The sequence below is a fragment of the Anopheles bellator genome, chromosome 1 (genome assembly GCF_943735745.2).
Source record: "Anopheles bellator chromosome 1, idAnoBellAS_SP24_06.2, whole genome shotgun sequence".
NCBI classification, from domain to species: domain Eukaryota; kingdom Metazoa; phylum Arthropoda; class Insecta; order Diptera; family Culicidae; genus Anopheles; species Anopheles bellator.
Window position 1 is genome coordinate 49,326,825 of NC_071285.1, and position 19,061 is coordinate 49,345,885.

The window sequence follows — 19,061 nt, forward strand, 5'->3', positions numbered from 1 at the left end:
CACGCGGAGTCGATCGGTCACAGAATGAAAGGCGATCGTCGATCGCGCCCCGCCGAACGGCATTTCACCGATTCGAGAAGGGCAACAACAACCATGGAGCGTGTAAATGTGTGCGAGAGAGAGAGAGAGATACTAGGGGGGGGGGCGACGAGTATGAGAGGCGATGGAGCGGGGCCAGGAAGCGACGGGGCGGCGACAACAGACACAATCAAATGAGCCCCACCGTTGGGGGTTGCAAGGCACTAGGAAGGAGCACGGAAAAGAGCGAGAGCGAGAGAGAGAGAGAGAGAGAGCGAGAGCGAGGTAGGTTGGGAATGTCTTCACCCCGTCGTCGTCGTGGGCATCGTGGGGTGGCCGTTTAACATTTTATGCGAACCGATCGGCGATCTCGGCGACCAAATGACTTCCCAGCTTCCACTCTCGCTCAGCTCTCTCGCTCTCTCTCTCTCTCTCTCTCTCTCTCTGTCTGTCTCGTCCGCCTCACATTCACCTGGGAAGGAGCCAATTTGGTTAACAACCACCAGCGCCCGGGTCCGGTCCGGTCCGGTCCGAGTGGCTGCTCTGCTACCGGTTCGCGAAATTATCATACCGATCGACATTCTTCGGCCCGATGCCGAAGATGTTCAGGTCTTGAGAGCAGAAGAAACAAAAAATCCCAAGTGGCCCCCAGATGGCCAACCTAACACCAAACCCGTTTCCAAAGGGAATCGGTGCCAGCGGGTTGGCAAGGTCTTGGCAGCCTGGCGAAACGGTACATCTGCCCGAAACCAAATGGTGGCCCAGACCCGGCCGAAGTGGGTCGCGAGCGCGTGTCCTGGACACTGCTAGTGTGAGCTGCTACGCACTACGTGGCGGCCCTGAACGAATGCTAATCCGAACGCTTGACCGTGAGCTCTGGAAGGAAGCTCGGTGTTCCGAATCCGTGCCACCGATCGGCGGCAGGTGACAGGTTTTAGTGGGGGGCTGAGGAGATGACGCTCGCGAAGATCTCACTCAGGTGCGAACGACTTTCGATTTCCGGGCACCGCTTGAACCGCGCAGATAATTAACCCGAGCGATCGTAGCCGCAGGTGATAGAGAATGACTCATGTACGAGAGCTACGAAAACGTGTGCCGGTGGCGTTTGCCGGAACTTGAAACTGTCACTGTCCGTAGATCATCCGCCATCGGCCCTCGAACCCTCATTGACCGGAGCACTTATACGCGGTCGATACCTGTTGAGTTCTAGAGTTCTAGGTATCAGGCTATAGAGTTGAGTTCTAAAGTTTATTGTCTGTCACACTGGTTTAAGGTATATAGAGTCTAATGACATCGACTTCTAAATTGTGGATTTGGAGCCTCAAGGATAGACGATAGACGATTGAGGATATTTTACGATGTTCATTCTCAATGTTTTGCCTGAAAAGTACGAAATGCGGACATCATTGGTCAACATAAATAAACTGCTAGAGAATCGCATCAAATGTTTGCCGAGCCTCACGGTGATCATGCTCCTGGAAGATCGCAGTGCTTTGAATGTTTTAAAAAAAATCAAGCAAAGTCATTTGGATTTAATAAGCAAAGACCGTCGAAGGACTTCAAAAAAAAGTTCGAGAACATTGAACTATGCGATCTTTTGGACCAAAATGACACGCAAATGCAACACCATCTCGTGGATCAGCTAAATGTGTCTCACTACGCCATATCCCTACGTTTGAAAGGTTCACTAGGAAAGATCCAGAAGATTGAACAATGAACTGAACGAATGACGGCAGGAAAACCATAGAACCGTCATGAGAAATTCTGCTCACTACCAGAGAAATGGGAGAAATGTATGAAATGTATCTAATGACGATATAAATGTATCTAATGACGGTACGTGCTTTTGAATAAATTGGAGTTTGTCGCTTCAATGCAATAAACATGTGATTTCTTTGGAAAAAACTTCGATTTCAAAACATCAACCTGGCAGGTTCATCAGACCTATCGAGGACCGATTCGGGTTCTTAAATTAGACATTCGGGGGGTGTATCTCCAAGAGCGCGACACTCTGGTTCTGCCTTTCGGTGGACCATTTACAGTACAGCCCAACGTAGCCACAGCAGCGGCTATCAACGTCACCATCGTCGCCCGGGTTGTTCGCTCCGCTCGGTTATGCTGCGCTTGCCACCGGGTGGGGCCCTACAGCCCTCCCACAGTTATGCGACAAGCGACTGGGGACCGTGCCTCTCTCCTGGTGTATGTGTGCGATCACGACTCATTGGGTTTTTCAGCGCTATGAGCCGCGACCACCGTTGCTCCACGAAACCGAAAGGTGCGCACGCGAGTTCGAGTTTTGGCCGATTACACAAACCGAGCCCGACCGGAGGGTGCCGGGGGGCAGGTGTGAGGCTCCGAGCCGAACGGTAATCGCGTACAAGCCCAGCAGCACCAGCCGCCATCATCGCCATCACGACCACGGGGCGGCCAACGTCATCGGCGAGCGATGCCGTTACACGGTGAGACAACGAACCCGAAACCAAATAACTGCACCCCTGGGGGAAGCAGGCGGGGCCGGACCGGGCCGGGTGGACACGCAGGACGCAGAGCCGGACCGGTTGAGGCCGAACGCGGTTTGAACCAGTTACGGTTGGTGCGCCGGCCAGCCCTCAGCGAGTGACGTGGCCACGAGATCCTGCGCCGAATGCTGCCGAGTGAATCATTGAGTCCGGGGGAAGTTGTCGCGGTTCTTCCCGGAGCACTTGGACCACACCGCGTCCTTTCTCACCCGGCTCCACCGCTCGATTTACGACTTCCGCCCGAAACGGTTGGAGCTTCCTAGTGAGCCGCCGATCGCTCGACCTCGACCCCAGGTCCACCGACTCCGATCGCTTCCTTCTGCGGGTTGGCCTTGATCGGTCACCGTTGATACGGCCAGCGTACCGCGCCCTCCACCTCTTGCGTGCGTACTTTTCCTTTCGCTTTCCTCACCGTGCTCGCTGTTGACGATTGATCGATCGATCGGTTCCGAGATTTTCGGCGCCCCAGGAGCCGCATCGGCAAGAATTTAGTCCAGGGTTACCCGCAAGAGTGAAGTTGCGAAAGTGGCCAACCCGGCGGGGGGGGGGTTTCATTGCGCCGGCGGCGAAACATGACTTGCACCGAGCTCCCAAAAGGACCGAGAGCCGCCCAAGTAGGGCAGCAGGTTGCTTGCCGGTGAAGTACCGCGTGATGGGTTACTCTCGTCTCCGCTCGGCTTGTAGAGAAGTCGTTGGAGAGGCCCCGAACGATTCAAGGACACTGGCGGCTCCGGCTAGTCGAGTGTCACGATGCCTGGGAAGTATCAATATTTGAAAGGCCCGCGATGCTGGAAGTCAACAGATTGACTGCGTTCGGTGACGGCACGAAGACGTGACATCCGGGAGCACTGACGGACGGTGCACTGTCAAGACTCCGTTGGTGCTCCAAAGGTCCCGGCGAGAAAACTGTGCACTTCTTACGTCAGCCATCGTCGTTAACATTCGTCCGATGGCGGGACGGTGGCCACAAATCACTGCGCAGTTCCCCGCCGTGGCCCGACACTAGGAAAGTTGTAAAATATTTGTCCAAAACGTGATCTTGAGGTGCCCGCACCGTGGTGTCAACGACTTGCCCGTGCTGATCAGCAATGCGCGAGGCGTACTGTCGCCGTTCGGAACCTGCCGAGCAGGGAGATCGAGCTGTAAATATAGAAGCAGAAGAGGAAGAGGCTTAGAGGCTCCCGCGAGCCACAGGGTGTCCGCAAACAGCGCACAACAGTGCACGGCAAGGCGCCAGCGGGACTTTTCCGATCGCCAGGAGCTTGGTTTTTCGTGTTCATATATTTCATAGAAATTACAATAAATTTGAAAATATTATAATTTAACAAATGCTTTCCCCTTTTCGGACCACCCTGTGCGACCCACATGTAGGGCTCGTTAGGCGTTCTCTAGCGCGCTCTCTCTCTCTTTACCGGTCTGGCCGAGTTTTCTCCATTTGGCACCGATTTTTGCCCATCCATTTGTGTCGTTCTGTCGTTGCATTCGGTAGCGTTTGTTTGTTCTTTTTGTTTGTGTCTTTGCTTTTGCCGCATAATTTGATACAAAACCATAAGTTTCACTAAGGTTAGTTGCTTCGTTTTTATCCAATTGTTTCTTGTTTCCGTTCTATTCTACCATCGGCGAGTACTCCCGCGGGAGTGTCTGTGTCATTGTTTATAAGGTATGTGTTTGAACGGGGTTTTGCACATTATTTGCACATCTTCTCTCGCTCTTTTTTCACCCTTTCTTTTAGTTTTTGGTTTGGTTGTGTCGGTTTGGGTTGACCATTTCCTTTATCGCCGGGGCGTTTTGTTTGCCTCCGTTCTCCCGATTGGAGTGGTTGGATTTGCTGAAACTCTCTCTCTCTCTCTCTCTCTCTCTCTCTTTCTTTTTACAACTATTAATAGTTTTCGGCAACTTTTAGTGCAACAGCTGTTCGTGTTGGTTCGTTTAGTTGATGTTCGATTTCGCGATCGATTCGAATAAGAAACTATTCACATTTGGCTTCAGTTTGGCTTACGGTTTACGGATTTGGCCTACAGTTTTGGGTGTCGTGAGGTGGCGTTCAGGGACTACCACTGGCTCCGGCTGGCTGCGTCAAGGACGAATGTCCTTCTCCCACAATAATCTCTCCCTTTCTCTCTCTCTGGAGCACTTTCCACTTAAAACATATCTATGTACATGGGTTTGGAAACTAGCTCCCGCTTCGGCTGAGAAGTCGGTTTCGCTTCCCACCGATGGACGTACCGTAGTGTTCCGTTTCGTGATTTGCAGAGTGTAGTCGAGTGGCAAGTAGTGACACAAATCCGGTGTCAGTTAGTGAGTGGATGGGAGAGCACTGGGAATAGAACGCAAAACTCAAATGCCAATGCGGTTAGGTTGTGCGCTACAATTATAGACAATTGCATGCTACAGCTACAATGTCCTTGTTCGGTCGAGGTAGCCACCGAGATTCGGAGGAATCCTTGAGCCACATTGCGAGCTGATGGCAGTTTAATGGGCAGAAATCAAACTTCCGATCACGCCGGCGAGCTGGCGAAGTGTGTTCGGATAGAGAAGGAGGTCAGCGTGGTTCGTTCCAAATTCTTCAACCGGCCACCATCAAGCATAATTGGATTTGTGCTGCGGATGAGAAAAAGGGAACCGAATGGAACCGAATGGAGATAGAGAAGTGGGTTCGGAATGGAAAAGCTGTGCTGTCGTTCCAGTGGAGCTGGCTACGGCTGGGTTATACAAAATTGGTCACTAGGTTCATCTGGATAACAGCCTTCGGATCCCTGTCTCGCGTCGATTTCGGTTCCAACCTGCGTCGGAACACTGCGTTGCGGAACTATTCTAATTCTGTGTGCTTACCTTTCCGCGCCGTTGAATGCCGCTTCCCGATTGGGAAGAATTTTGCAATAATTATGGGCACCCGCTCTCTGTCCGGGCTGTGGGTTTTGTGTGTGCTTTCGTTCATCGCTTCTCGTTTCGCATAATATCGTATGTGATCATATTTGGTTTTATCTAAAAATTTGGCAGTTTAGCTTCGTTCGCTCATCGATTTGACTATCAGATAAATCAAGTGTCATGGAACAGTCCGCGACCGCGGGTTTTTTGTTTGTGTGGGATATCAATTTGGCTCCCGGATTCGGGCTTGGCTTGGCATCATCCGTATCCGGTGTCGGTTGTTAGAAAAACTCTACCGCCGCGCTGCTGGGGAGCTTTAATAAACTTGTCCTACCGGGGTCATTCCGGTTCCGGACTCTCACTTCATAGCATTGGGAATTTGTGGTTATAAAATTCGCCCCGTTCGTCTATCCGATCGCCTCGCATCCTTGCGTATTACAACCTTACAGCTAGTCATTAAACCGTTTACAGTAACTTTAACTTTACCTTCGCTTTCTTTGGGCTACACTAACGTCTCATTTGATCACTTATCGAAAATCGGTACCATCACGGCCATCGCTTCGTGCTTAATTTAATAATTTACTAGTTAAACGCTTTAGTACCTTTTCTTTCGCGGGAGAGGGTTCCGGTGTATGATGAACGCTCCTGCTGTATTAAATATTCTAGTAATTATGTCAATGCCTATTGTTTCTTTTCCTGGTGTGTGTTTGTGTAGTGGTAGGTGCGTTATAATACCAGCATTCTGTAACGTTTAGCAACCCGGGGTATTCGCGGTATCTCTTCCTTGCCTGCGCGCCGGATTAGCAGGGATTTCTTGTGTGTTTTGTATGTGGTAGTCTGAGTAAGGATATGATCCCGTAACAACGTATGCCACCTGGTCAACTTGCAGCCACCGGATCAACAATGATTCGTGGGACCAGCATCGATTCGACCGTTAAAAAACATTCCGCCCCAAAAACATTGTCACTTGCCTTGTGGTTCCGCTCGCCACGTTCATGTTCCGGCATGTCCTGGAAATTAAATTAAATTAAACAAGTACTGTTCTCCCTAGGAAATGAGGAAATTGGAAATTCTCCCTGTGTTGTGAGAGCTGAACGCATTCGATGATTTAACGGTCGATGTCGATGATTTATCGGCTACTAGAGTCATCTACCGGGGAACAATGACATAATTCCACTGGATTGTTTCCTTGCTTTTTCGGTAGATGGCTCTCTGCCAATGTTGTTGTCTTGGATAAATATTTTTCTAAAATAAAATAAAATATATGTGGCCGAGCGGAACAAGTTTTGAATGGGATTTGAATCGCAGGACTCGAGGATCCTCTGAACAGCGCAACAGATAGCGAAAATATAAGATGTTGATGGGAATAAAAAGAACGTTTTATGATTGTTGATGTTGAAAGAAACGGATACCTTGACGGCAAAGTAAAGACTCGTAGCTAACGTCTTCCGCATCCCAAAATCCGGGGTCGTCGGGTGCGATCGGGATCGGTATTCCGGAGGTTGATCGCGGCTTTAAAAGCCCGCCTACTGATGTGTTCTATTTTAGTTTACTGACAGGGCCAGACTTGATATCTGCGCACAGTTGGCTTCCGTGCTTGTGAGAGGTAAGGGGGACGTCTTCTTCCGGTGGATGCGACTGTGGATCTGGGATCTGTACTATACACTGCTCGGGGGTGTAGGCGTACTGCTTTACACACCTTTTGGTCCCGTTTGGTTCACTGCTAGGCCCGCCACCAGTCTTCTGTCTCAAGTGCACGGGCTGAACTCACAGAAGAAGATGCTTATCCCGTGATCGGGATCCGGGTTCGGGTGTCGCGTGAAAAAGTGATCAGGGCAAGCAAAACGGGTTTGAGACCGATTGCGGTAATAAATTTTTAAATCGTTGCCTGAGGCAAACAGCCGGATTGAATGAACCAAAAATGGTGTCAAATAACTGAAAGGATTGCCCACAAAGCTTGTGACGGTAACCAACCAAACGTGGCTACGGTTCCCAGAAATACTAACAGAAAGGGACCGTATTTCGGGCATAATAAACTTGCCACACTTTTCGACCTTCTCGCGAAAAAGCGAAATGGAGTGGAGTCGTTTTTTTTGTGTCGTGTCGGTTTTTCTTACTACCTCTAACTATTTAGAATATGCAGTTGTGTGCCCCTTCAAACCCCAGTTCGCAAACATTACGCCAACCGACGATCATCGTCTTATCTTGCGTTTTGTTTTATGTATTTACAGATCTCGTCATAAACTTTAACCTACCGCTCTCTGCTAGGCGTCGGACTTTGGACTTATTTCGCTGCTAGGTAACCTGTATAGGGGATGGCAACTCAACAGAAGAAAGCCGCAGAGAAAGGAAAGTGATAACCGATTTTCCGAGAACTGAATGCCCGCAACTGTCTAACAGCGCAACGTCGGGGGCAACGTAACCATCAAGCGATAACGCACTGCTGGGGGTGCGATAACTTTAACGAGCAACAACAGTTGACGCAGGATGGTTCACTCGGTGAACAAGCCCTGGCCAATGCTTGTAGCCAACACTGCCATGAGCCTTCCGTCGGTGCCCCGGGCGGAGGTCAGGATTTTAAATCGCCAAGAATAAAATGGCCGATCTAACGGCCTTACGTGGTATCAACAGTTTCAACGTGTGAATGGGTTCAATGCCTCAATGTTTTTTTTGTGTTTTTGGTTCCGTTTTCTACAAACAACTCAACGCCTTTTGCGGTGGCGGCGGGGCGATTGGTAGATAGGTCCACCCCCCGAGGGGGCTGTCGATGCGATAAATGGTCACCAAATGTTACCCACTCATTGTTTTGTTAGTAGTTGGTTTGGTAGTTAAAACGCAATTTGTAATCAAAACTTGTTGTCTCTGCTCGCACCAGAGCTGGAACTCCTTAACGCCTAACGTCGGTATCTTGAAATCGGGTTTTCGCTGGCCGCTTTTCCCGGCGTAATTTTCTTAGAATCGAAACGTCTGGTAACATGTGATATTGCGGTGTAGGTCATAAATTTTTGGATCAAAAGTGTGCTCCTATAACTATGCGATACGCTCAGAAGTATCGGTTGGCCGCTCTCGCCAGTGATGAATAGTGAAAATATGGTGAGTTTAGTAATGGACTTTGATCAAGCGGTGGTAGAGAGAGTGTTTGGCGCACGGAACCGGAATTTCTTGGGACGAAAAAAAAGGCAGAATGGCCATTCCGAGAGGGACACTCTTCGCTGTCTTCGCTATACAACCGTTTTCCATCGCATCTACTCCGGCGTGTGTGTTGTGTGGGATGGCGCATGAAATGCTCTGTACAGTGAAATATTCACAATTCTAGTGCCGAGCCTAATAACGGCTCGGCCGCTGTCCCAGACGGGTGGAAATAACTGCTTCCCGTAACATATTGTCCTCATCGTGAATGCGAACGGCAATGAGAACACAAGTCAGGCAAAGAAAACGCTACCCTTCACGAAACCTGTGCCCCGGTGGCAACACTTCTAGGAAGTACCAATTTGTGTATCACTTGGGTCGATTTTCCTACCCCATTTGCTTTCTCAAATACCTTTTGGCCGGCCATTTTACATCTTCTTCGGTCTCGTAACGCGTTCGCGTTTTTTAAATGTTCTGTGAATCGTCAGCACCGAAATCGGGTGACTTTGCGGCCACCTAAAGTCGGTCCAATCCCATCCCGTTCGTTCGAGATCATTTGTCGGCGCCGGCGTACTCTCCACGGTATGCTAATATAATTGATTCCTGCGCGAATGCTTCCACTCGGTCGGTCGCACGCACGGTCAACGGGACTCCACTCTACATTTTCGTATGCAAACGTTTGAAAACTCGTCTAGGATTAGTTTATGGTGCAGCGGAATCTAACACTTTCCTTTACGCGCCGTGCGCTCGTTCCGTGACAACGGACCCCACGGCGGTCCCGAAATGGAAGCAAAACCTTTTTTTCTCTTTTTCGTTCGGTTTTTTGCTTTGGCTCACGAAGAACGAAACCTGCTGCGGCGTGCTGTGTGTGCCTAATTTGCATACCTCAACAGCGAGCAAAAAAGGACCCCCGTTACGTGCAAAGGGCTCGCCCCCGGGGGCTTCCGTAGGCCGTGCTTTCCGGAGATGACGGGAATGTATTCCTTGCGTCATCTGTTTTTGTCCTTGCTTCAGAAATTTTCTCCCAAATTCCTGGGATCCCGGCCCAATTGGGAATCGGGCGTTCGGTGTGTGTTTTGCTCGTCTTAGCCAAGGATCACTACCCCATGCTCTCGCCGGCTGCCGTGGCCGTGACTTTTCCTGCACATCTCCGTGTGTGCGTGAGTGTTGTTCCAGTATTTCCAACTAGCTGCCTTTGCCAAAGATGACCCGTCGTCGTCATATGCTGGTTCCGGTTGTATCTCTCTGTTGGTTGGTTCGTTCGGTTCGTGGTTCGTCGTCTGGCGTTCCGTTCGCGTCGTGTTGCGTGCTCCGTGCGATCGGCGTGCGATGGGCCGCCGTTCGCCAACTGGGCGCACACTGGTTGGGATGGAGCTGGACGGTGGGAACTGGTGGTTGGGAAGCGGGGTGGGAACGGGGCTAGGCGGTCCGCGGTCAGCAGTCGGCTTCGGTTTAGGTCATGCAGCGCACATACACCAGGGCAACTTTTTGAGGCAGCTCGCTTCCGTGTTATATGATGCTTTCGCGGTTCCGCTCCAGATCCTCGGTTTCGTTTTCCTGGCTGACGCTGGAGGCGGACGACGCGCCGCAGATCTGCATCTCGATCTCGGCCAGCCGGTGCTCCACCTCCCACTGCTGCTGCGCCAGCTTCGCGTTCAGCGAGAAGTTCTCCGACTCGACCGTGTGGAGCCGCTCGCGCAACCTCTTGATCTCGCCCTCGAGGGCCTCGTGCGAACCGAGCAGCGGTGTTGCGCCGGACGATTCGATGTGCGTCAGCGAGTCACACGGCAGTCCTGTGGCCAAGAGAAAGTGGAAGAGTTTTATTAGAAGCCAATGGGCAATTGCTATGGATTACTTGAATCGGTTTGAGCCTATAATTTACTTTATTAAATTTCATAGCAATTTACGAACTTTTCATAAAAAGTGAGGCAGTCAAATTGCTCCTAAGGATATGAGTTCTAGCATATTGGCATCCGACATATGGAACTGGATCGTGAAATGCCACGTATGGGTCGAGAAACGCATCCGAATTAAGGTGCCCAACGGAAAAACGGAAAGAAAACTGATACTCAGGTTCAGATACGCAGGTGAATCTCTAAACGGGGATCAAACCGCGGCATCGACTATAAATAAGAAACCGAAAATATACTCAAGCGGCCGATTATTGCGACGACCGTCGAAGAGTCTCTTTTATTTTAAGCTTTCACGCAGTCCGCCTAGAACATCGTGTTGTAGTTTAATTTTAGAAGCTTCTATTTGAGACACGTTTCGGTAAAAATACCAATTCGACCTAGAAGTCGGCCTGAAGACTCTGCGTTTCCACTATCCTGGCAACAGTTGGATTATTGACCGACAGGATAAGTTCCGTTCGAAACATTGGTACGGATCGTTCGCTTGCTAACCTTTTTATTGGAACTACAATGCTAGTGTTTTCGAACTAATTAAGAAAAAAAATGCGATGCTAAAGAAATTCGGCCCACGAACCGAGAATTGGGTGCAAATAAATTCTAAAGTGAATTAAAGTGAATGAAGTTGATTAACAAAGATGAAAAGAGCGAACATGAGCCCCTATGAATCACTAGCATTCGATGATACTTTAAGAAAGAGAGAGAAAAACATAACTAAGAAGGTGCCAAAAGAGTGAGAAAAAACAGTGAGTAATGTAAAACAATCAAAAGCCGCCTGGGGAGTGGATCGTTCTCCAGGATCGCCACAAACGGCGAACGGGTGGCCGTGGTGGCCCCAGGCTTACCTGTCCGACACGGCTGCGATTGAGGGCGGGCCAGATGGGACGTGGTTCGGCTGCGGGGCCGCTCCTCGGAACTGTGAACACTGGGGCTGACCGATCCGGGCGACTGCGGTTGGCGGCTGCTGCTCATCTCGCCACGGTGCGACCGGGGGCTGGCGATGCGACTGGGGGCACGCGGGAGGACCCGAAGGGAAACACACGGTCAAACGGACAGCACACGAAGGGCGTCAGAGCGTCTGCACCACTTACCTGCCCACCGCCGGTGGATACGATGGTACCATCATCGAGCCCGCCGACGTAATGGCCGTCGTGGGCGATATCCACATGTCCTCGATCGTGGTACGGCCCTTCGTCTCCACTAGACCTGGTGTCGATTGGCAGCGTCCCATAGCAACTTTAGTAAATTAATCACAAAAAATGGGCACACAGTTAACACAGTAACACTCTAAGACAAACGAACAACCGAACCAACACTGACGAGACCACAAACGGCTGGCTACGTAAGCTGGAAAAAGGGTAAAGGGCACACCGTCGGCCGAAGCCGATTTGAAATCTAAGCTGCTAGACTCCTGTGGGCGCACGGTTGGCGCGGTTCCGATTCCCGGAAGCCAGCGACTCGCATGCGGAAACATCAAAAGAAGCCCGTTCCCTGGGTCCGGAAGTGTCGTGAAATTATTTCACAACACACACTTCGGAGCGCAGGTATCGGAAATTGAGGAAGCACGTAGGTGCCCGTTGTCAAAATGTTCGCTTCCGGGAAAAGGGGTCCATTGTGCGCTCGGGATGCGGGGCAACAAGAAAGCTCACTTCCGAGAATGGGCGAAAAAAGTGTATTTAAAATTGTGAAACAGCCGTGAAGGGTCTTCCAAGAACTGCGCTGGTCACACTCTCAGACCGGTTTTTCGGAACCCTTCGCCCGCCTTCATAGTAAAGCGCTCCGATTTCGGCCAAAAACAAAATTATCCTGTTCAGCGGTTCTGTGTAGTTCTCATGCCTCTCAGTGTGTGTTTGATGAATTTGTGTTCGAAACTACCATCGAAAGCAAAGAAACGAAGCAAAGCAATAAGAAAATGTTGCCCGTGGTCGGGTGGTCCAGGTGCAGTCCTAGTCCTAGTCGAGCTGTGGACGGCCAACATCAAACGGTCTCGGAGGGCGAAACCGTACAGTTCCGCAGGCATCGGAAAATGGAAGCAATTTCAACTGTCCAACCCATCTCTAGGATCGGCTGTGTCCCTGGCCTGTGTCAACACCGAGCAGATACGTTTACTAGCTTCAGTCGCACTGGCAGCGGTATTGGTGCATTGATTGTGTTTAAATTTGGGTCCTCACCGCAGGCTGACTGCGATGTGTCCGGCTGGGTGTTCGTGAAATAACTGGTTTAAGTGTCTCGTCGGTGAGCCACCGCAGTGACACATTGAAATCAAATCTCTACAGGCTTCGAACGGATTGGATTCCGATCGAAATCAGGTGATTAGTGAATGGAAGCGTGCACAGAAATAGGAAGGGCCCTGTTGCCCCCTAACCGACTGAGCCTACCGCAAAGCTTTGGAATTAAGATTTATTCACCATCTAGTTCGCATGATGGGGTGAATGTTCGGGACCGGAAAATATCGGAATTTCGCTTATAGCTCGAAAAAGCTTTCTTCATTCTTTTAAATCTATGTTAAACCGTCCGAAAGGTCCGTTTTTGGTACAGATTTTTTAAACATTCTTTGTTTCCTCACCGTTCTTAAATAATGACTGTAAAATGTGTTCTGGGGTCGGTCAGCTTAGCGAATAGCCCGAAGCCACTTATTACCAATAAGTCGAGCAAATACGATGGTTGCGGAACGATATGGATCAAGTTTGTTTCGGAATCGAAAATGTGATGCCAAAACATCATAAGGAAGTTGAACTAAGAATAGTCTCTCCACAAATCCGATAGAATGGCCGATGGCCATAGTAGTAGCAGCCATTTATAGCCCATTTCGCTTAAATATCTTGTTCCTATTAAATAAAATTAGATCCAGTTACCATTTCGCGTAATGATTGGTTGCAGCACTTTTACCCTTTTCACTGAACCAATTCGAAGTGCGACGTTCGCAAAAGGGTTCACAAGACATCCATGTTTCCAAAATGAGGTTTCCTACATTTTTCACTCACTAGATGATCCCCAACACCCTAATTTTAGTGTACATCTGAGCTACTTCCTCTTATGATCTTTTTTCTAGGCTCTGGTTCAATAAAGGTCGGACATTAATCAAAGAATCTAGAGAAGGGCTTACGATCACTAAATTATTCCCATTCTTTTGCTCAGTTTATGTAGCTTTTTTCTCGACTCTCATCATTCACTGGTTCCCTGAGTGGGATCCCAAAAGAATTGTCGAGGTACACAAACATAACAACATAACATAACAGTTGTGTTTTCCATAAAAGAAGAGAAGAATTGGTTAAATCTACCAATTTCAATATTTTAGTACCATCTGCTGCATCTTTCTGCCCTGCTTTCAGTAAGAGTGTTTCTATCTTTTGAAACGTTTCTTGGTAGAAACAATATCACACAATGAAGAATGTTAACTAGTCACGATTCAGTCACGTCAATGTGAATGTTCTCGGTTAGTACGTGCGTTAGTGGTTGAAACAAATATTATAAAGCACCGACTAAACATGTTCAAATAGAGCAAGAAAGAATTATTCTATAGACCTATAGCGATATTAGTAAGAGTATCGTAATAAGTGTAAAATAAAGAAAATGAAAGCAAAGACTACGTTACCATCAAAATCGGAACCTCAGAGTTGTGGCGTCTGTATAACCGAAAAGAAAAACATGTTTCAAATAACAAACCTTATTCGCAACTCCGAATTACTAACAAAAGCATGACCTAAAACGCTAACAATTGCGTGCCCAAAAACAGACAGTAAATGTAGGCAAAACAGAAACAAATCGAGCATGGATGCAGCATAACCTCGGCAATTTCGAAGCGGAATCCCGCAATCGTTTCTCGGCAAAGCAGGACCTCTTCCGAGGATAGGTAAGCATATAGGGGGGCATTTAGCAGCAAGCGCAAGCCGAAAACTAAGCAACCAATAAAGGGGCAATCTATGGGCACCATTTACGAGTAGTCTCACACATTGAGATTGGCCACCCGGATGGGGGTGCCATCGCGTGCCCTGCGTCCCCGGCCACCGGCAGCATGCGGTGGGTAAAAGCGGAGAAAATAAAACTAAACAACATAAAAAAAAACCGCTATTCCAAGCAAAACTCGTCCGTCGGCGTATGGCCGCGCGTTATCATGGGCTTACCTTTCTCCAGCGGTGCCTTTTTGTACTTCTCCAGCCGCTTGACGGCGATGGCCTCGAGGCGGACGCGGGCCGCCGGATACTCCTTCAGCACGTCCCACATGTCCTTTTTGCTCAGCACGAACAGATCACTGTAGCCGACCGAGCGCACGCTGGCCGTGCGTCGATTGCCTGCCGAATGGTGGCATGTGGGTGGGGGCCACAAGTTCGGAGGTTCCAGATGGAGATTTTCCCGGCCCGGTCCCACCGCAGGGCAGGTAACGATCCGTAAGTTTCGGTGGCCCATCATCACGTGGCGGCGATCGCCGAATCCGCCGGAAGGCGCAGATTGGCGTTAATTCCGTAACGATGTCGTTCAAGTGTCGTGCGATAATCGATCCGCAGCGGTGTATATGTGTGGGTGTATGTGGGTGGGTGGGTTAGATTTTTATCGTGTTTTTTAAACGGGAACGTGGGGCGCAAGAGAAGAGAAACATAAGAATCCGATTAGTGTACGGGGCCGAGAAACGGGGAGCCGTTTCGGGTCGCATTTAGTGTCGAGGGTACGAAATGTGGACAAAATGTATCAAGATATACTTAAATGGAAGTATGTGAGTAGGATCGAGAAAAATAAATTCAAAAGAAGGCATAAGAAACCGATCGAAAAACGAGAGAGCGAGAGAGAGAGTGAGAGAGCAAAATAGAGAAAACGACAGCAATGAATGAAAACGAAAGGAAAAGAAAAGGTTATAAAAACAAATAAATACATCCGTTCAAATATGCAGTGTTGCGACACCGACGAGCGAAAGAAAAACTTGTCATGTCAAATTTAGCAATCGAGCAGCATCAAAGAATTGACCAAAGAGGCGCAATGGAAACGAAACAATCGAAACATTTAGCCAGTGCCGTAAGGTAGTGGAGTGGTTACCAAATGGAAGGTACAACATGGACAACTGAACACGGTAAAAACTCTATCAACTCAACTATCCCTAGCGCACACGGTGGGCGCACTAAATTCGGGGAAAACGGGGTGCACAACGGAGCAGCAAGGACACGAGCGAACCGACCGGAACGACGACATAAAAGTGGAAAAACTTCCTCAAAATAACATAAATGTTGACAGAGAGTAAAAAAGCAAAACGGAGAAACAAAGAAAACCGACCCACGTTCAAGAGCCCACAAAAGGGTTCATGTAAGAGAGCCGAGCAAAGACGGATGGGCAAAAAATGCAAATGAGACCCGTATGTTAGAGTTTGCTGTGGCAAAAGTGGGAAAAAAACAACGCCGACCACTCGAGCGCGAGAAAGCTTCCCCGAAAGGGACCCGCGGCCCTGGGTTGATGCAATTATGTTCGCATTAGCAACGGTGCAGTCCCGGTGCACCTTCGGGCTTCGGGATGGTTGGAGTATCGATTGATTAAAAATATGCTAATTTCGAACCGTTTCATCCGTTTTTAAACAGGCCCCGAACCCGCCCGGCCAGGTGATGCGCTTTTACCCGCGAAACAAGTTTGCCGAGGGTGGACCGCGTGGAAGTTTTATAATTAAGCAACTTTCAAATCGTCGCCGGAACCGGAAGTGGTTCGTTCGGCTCCGAAGTCGAAAACCCTTCGGCGAGTGGGCGCAACGATGAACAGTTCAAGTGAATCGCCTGATCGGGAAAGGATTCCACCGGCAAAAGAGTATCTTCAACGAGTTTTAAATCGAACAAAAAAAAGCTCCCAGAACTAGAAAAATTAGTGAAGTGCCCGTTATGTTGTCAGCCACTGGAATATCGTCGTAGGGTGGTGCGGATTCATGTTAATGATTACGTTTTCATTACCCGAAAAAGCCCACCGTCTGTGGTACTTCAATCAGCGCCCATTCACCACACCGTACGCACACAAAGCTCCCCAAGTGTGGGCTGATAAGCCAAGCAAACCGCCAACGGTTTAATCAAATTCATCCCTTTCACCCGTGGATTGGATGTACGAATTGAATTGTCCAATTAAGCGAGCTCGTTCAACGGAGTGGCAAGTCGCGAAGGCTACATGCGCGTTGATGTGCTCTGGGTCGCCTGTCGCTCCGTGTGTGCGTGAGCGAACCAGTGACATAATTTGGTTTACCCTTAGATCCCACGGCCCACCGTTGGTGGCACAGATGGATGCGAGATACGGAAGATGGTTATGTGCTTTGAGCACTTCATTTCGACATTTTTCCCGTTTGTTTGGGATGTTCATACGCACGCCGAACTTCGCGAGTGACAATAATGGAAGCGCTAACATGGAAAATTTTGGGCGTTTGAAGAGTGATTACGCAATCCACGCTCCCGAGCCGCCCGTTGAGGATGAGTACCGCGTGACACCTGAACCAAGGCGAATTTTACTCCGAGTACTTGTGACCCGGCCCGGGGTTTTTGGTGATAAATTTTGGCATTTATTTCGACACTTTGTTTTATTTTCAGTAGTCATGGATGTTATGTACAGTTTGTACATAATACATATTGATCTATTTATCGGGCTCTCGAAAACTGCCCTGAATATAAGACATCATTCTGGATGCATGCGATGTGTTTTTTGCCCCTTAAAGCCCCGTAAAAGTGGCAAACGGACTCGTTGGCTAGCACGTAGCGGTCTTCTAAGAAATGCCTTAGCTCAAGATTATAGCTGATTAATCGGCAGATTTGGAATGGAAATTTAACGAGCGGCACCTCGGAAAGCACCCCAGATTCAACAAGCGTCCGGAGATAAGCCAATAGGATTTAATTGTGATTTAGATTGCACCTCGAGTCGGGTGTGCGCAGACAAACTACGGTACGGCATTCGGCCAAACGTGGGGGACAACTATTTGCGTGCCTTATTTATGGGCACACTTCCTGCACCAGGCGTTTTATGTTTCCATTCAATTGGACAGTATTTGTTTTCGGGCCCCCTATTTAGCACCTTTAACCCTGGGATCAAACTATTTAAAACATGAGAACGGAATGAACTGAAATCAAACCATGTTGTACCGAGATTTGGGGCGCACAGCGCATTCGGGGGAGCGATGTTGTGCATTTTAGACTTTCGAACAATCGTAAGAGAGTGTAGAGCAAGGAAATCAAAACGAAAACCCATAACACCATACCAAACACACAACAACACGCACACTCGTTAGCCGATAATGAAGAGCGATAAAGATATTAGCATCCAATCGATCGAAATAGCAAAAGTAAAAGCAAAGTTCATGACAAATGAGCAAAAATAAAGAGAGGAAAATAAGAGAATGCTTGAGTAGAAGCACGGGCTCACGTGCAGCCACGGTTTCGGACAGTCGTTCGGGCAGGGAAAAACTAAACTAAACGTAAGAAGTAGAGTGAAACCGAAAGAAACGGAAAACACGAATGCACAATCGGATACACATCGACAACTGAACGGGGTCCGAAAGGGGTATAGAGAGTAGAATGAAACATTCAAAATGAAAACTGTCGGTGAATGACCCGTATCTAGTGGTAATGGTACTTGGAAGGTAATACTAGAGAACACGATATAAATATATTGTACTGATGTTGGTAAAGGTATAATAGCCAAGCAAAGCTTCTGAACGGAACGCTAGTTATTGATTACAGTTTCGTTACTTTGTTTGGTTTCGGTTTGTTTTCTTTTTTTTTTGCGGTTTGCTTTTCGCTGTTTAGTTGAACGTTCTGTTATTAGTTAGCTACTCGGTCGGTTCGGTTCTTGGGTGGCGGTGACGCGCCGAACCCACCGCCGGCGAACATCGAGAGGAATGATGGACTACTTTACGGAGTATGCAAACTAATTAGCGCTACATCTGCATCGCCCAGCCCCGTGGGGCCGCTGACATCGAACGGTGTCAACTGTCTTTCGCTACACTAGCATTACACGGGACACTAGACTTTGACTACACAAAGAAGGACACTGAGAGAGAGAGAGAGACACAGATAGAGAGTGAGAGAGGAAGAGCCGGGGCGGGATGATTGAAGATTACCAATACGCAAACACACTGTCACGCCACTAGGATTGTCTCGGGGTGGGGTTGCGCATAAAAAAGGGGGCTAATTTACTGGAGGCTAACTGTTTCGAACAATCGGCTGACGGAGAAAGTACGGACGGCGAATCCACCGAGGTGGGCTCGCCATGCGTCTAATACTTTCTTCCTTCGGCCAACCACGGGCACAGATTAGAGATTGGGCGAGCGAGCAGGACTCTAAACGGGGAGCAAAAAGCAAAGGGGCGCACTGTTTTCGGGACGGGATCGCGAGGCGTTTTGGGCGCGCAGTTGCGCCCGTTAAAGGGCTTTTTTGGGGTTTGTTTTTAGATTTAAATTTGATTTCTAGCTACTTGAAGGGGGGAAAAACGGTACGAATAGGTATAGGAAAGAGCAGAAAAAACCAGTGTGTCTCCTAGCTTTGGGCCGCGGCGATGGGGCGGCGACGGCGGCACAGCGAGGCACGCTCCTGCGTACGTCACTTGTTTGCATAGCTTGTTATCTATTGAGTCCCTTCTTGTTCCGCAGTTCCGAAGACACGTCGCGTTCGAAGAA

At 49.0% G+C, this 19,061-nt stretch overlaps 1 protein-coding gene across 1 annotated transcript in view; it reads right to left on the reverse strand.

Annotated features, from left to right (window-relative positions):
* Positions 1-10,043: 10,043 nt before the first annotated feature.
* LOC131216733 (cyclic nucleotide-gated cation channel alpha-3) overlaps positions 10,044-19,061 on the reverse strand; it is a 54,405-nt gene continuing 45,387 nt past the window's right edge. Inside the window, exons 9-12 of the mRNA XM_058211293.1 lie at positions 14,566-14,733; positions 11,533-11,677; positions 11,287-11,447; positions 10,044-10,327 (exon numbers count right to left, since the gene is read on the reverse strand). Coding sequence (XP_058067276.1) covers positions 10,044-10,327; positions 11,287-11,447; positions 11,533-11,677; positions 14,566-14,733 — 758 coding nt within the window. The remainder of the gene's footprint in view (positions 10,328-11,286; positions 11,448-11,532; positions 11,678-14,565; positions 14,734-19,061) is intronic.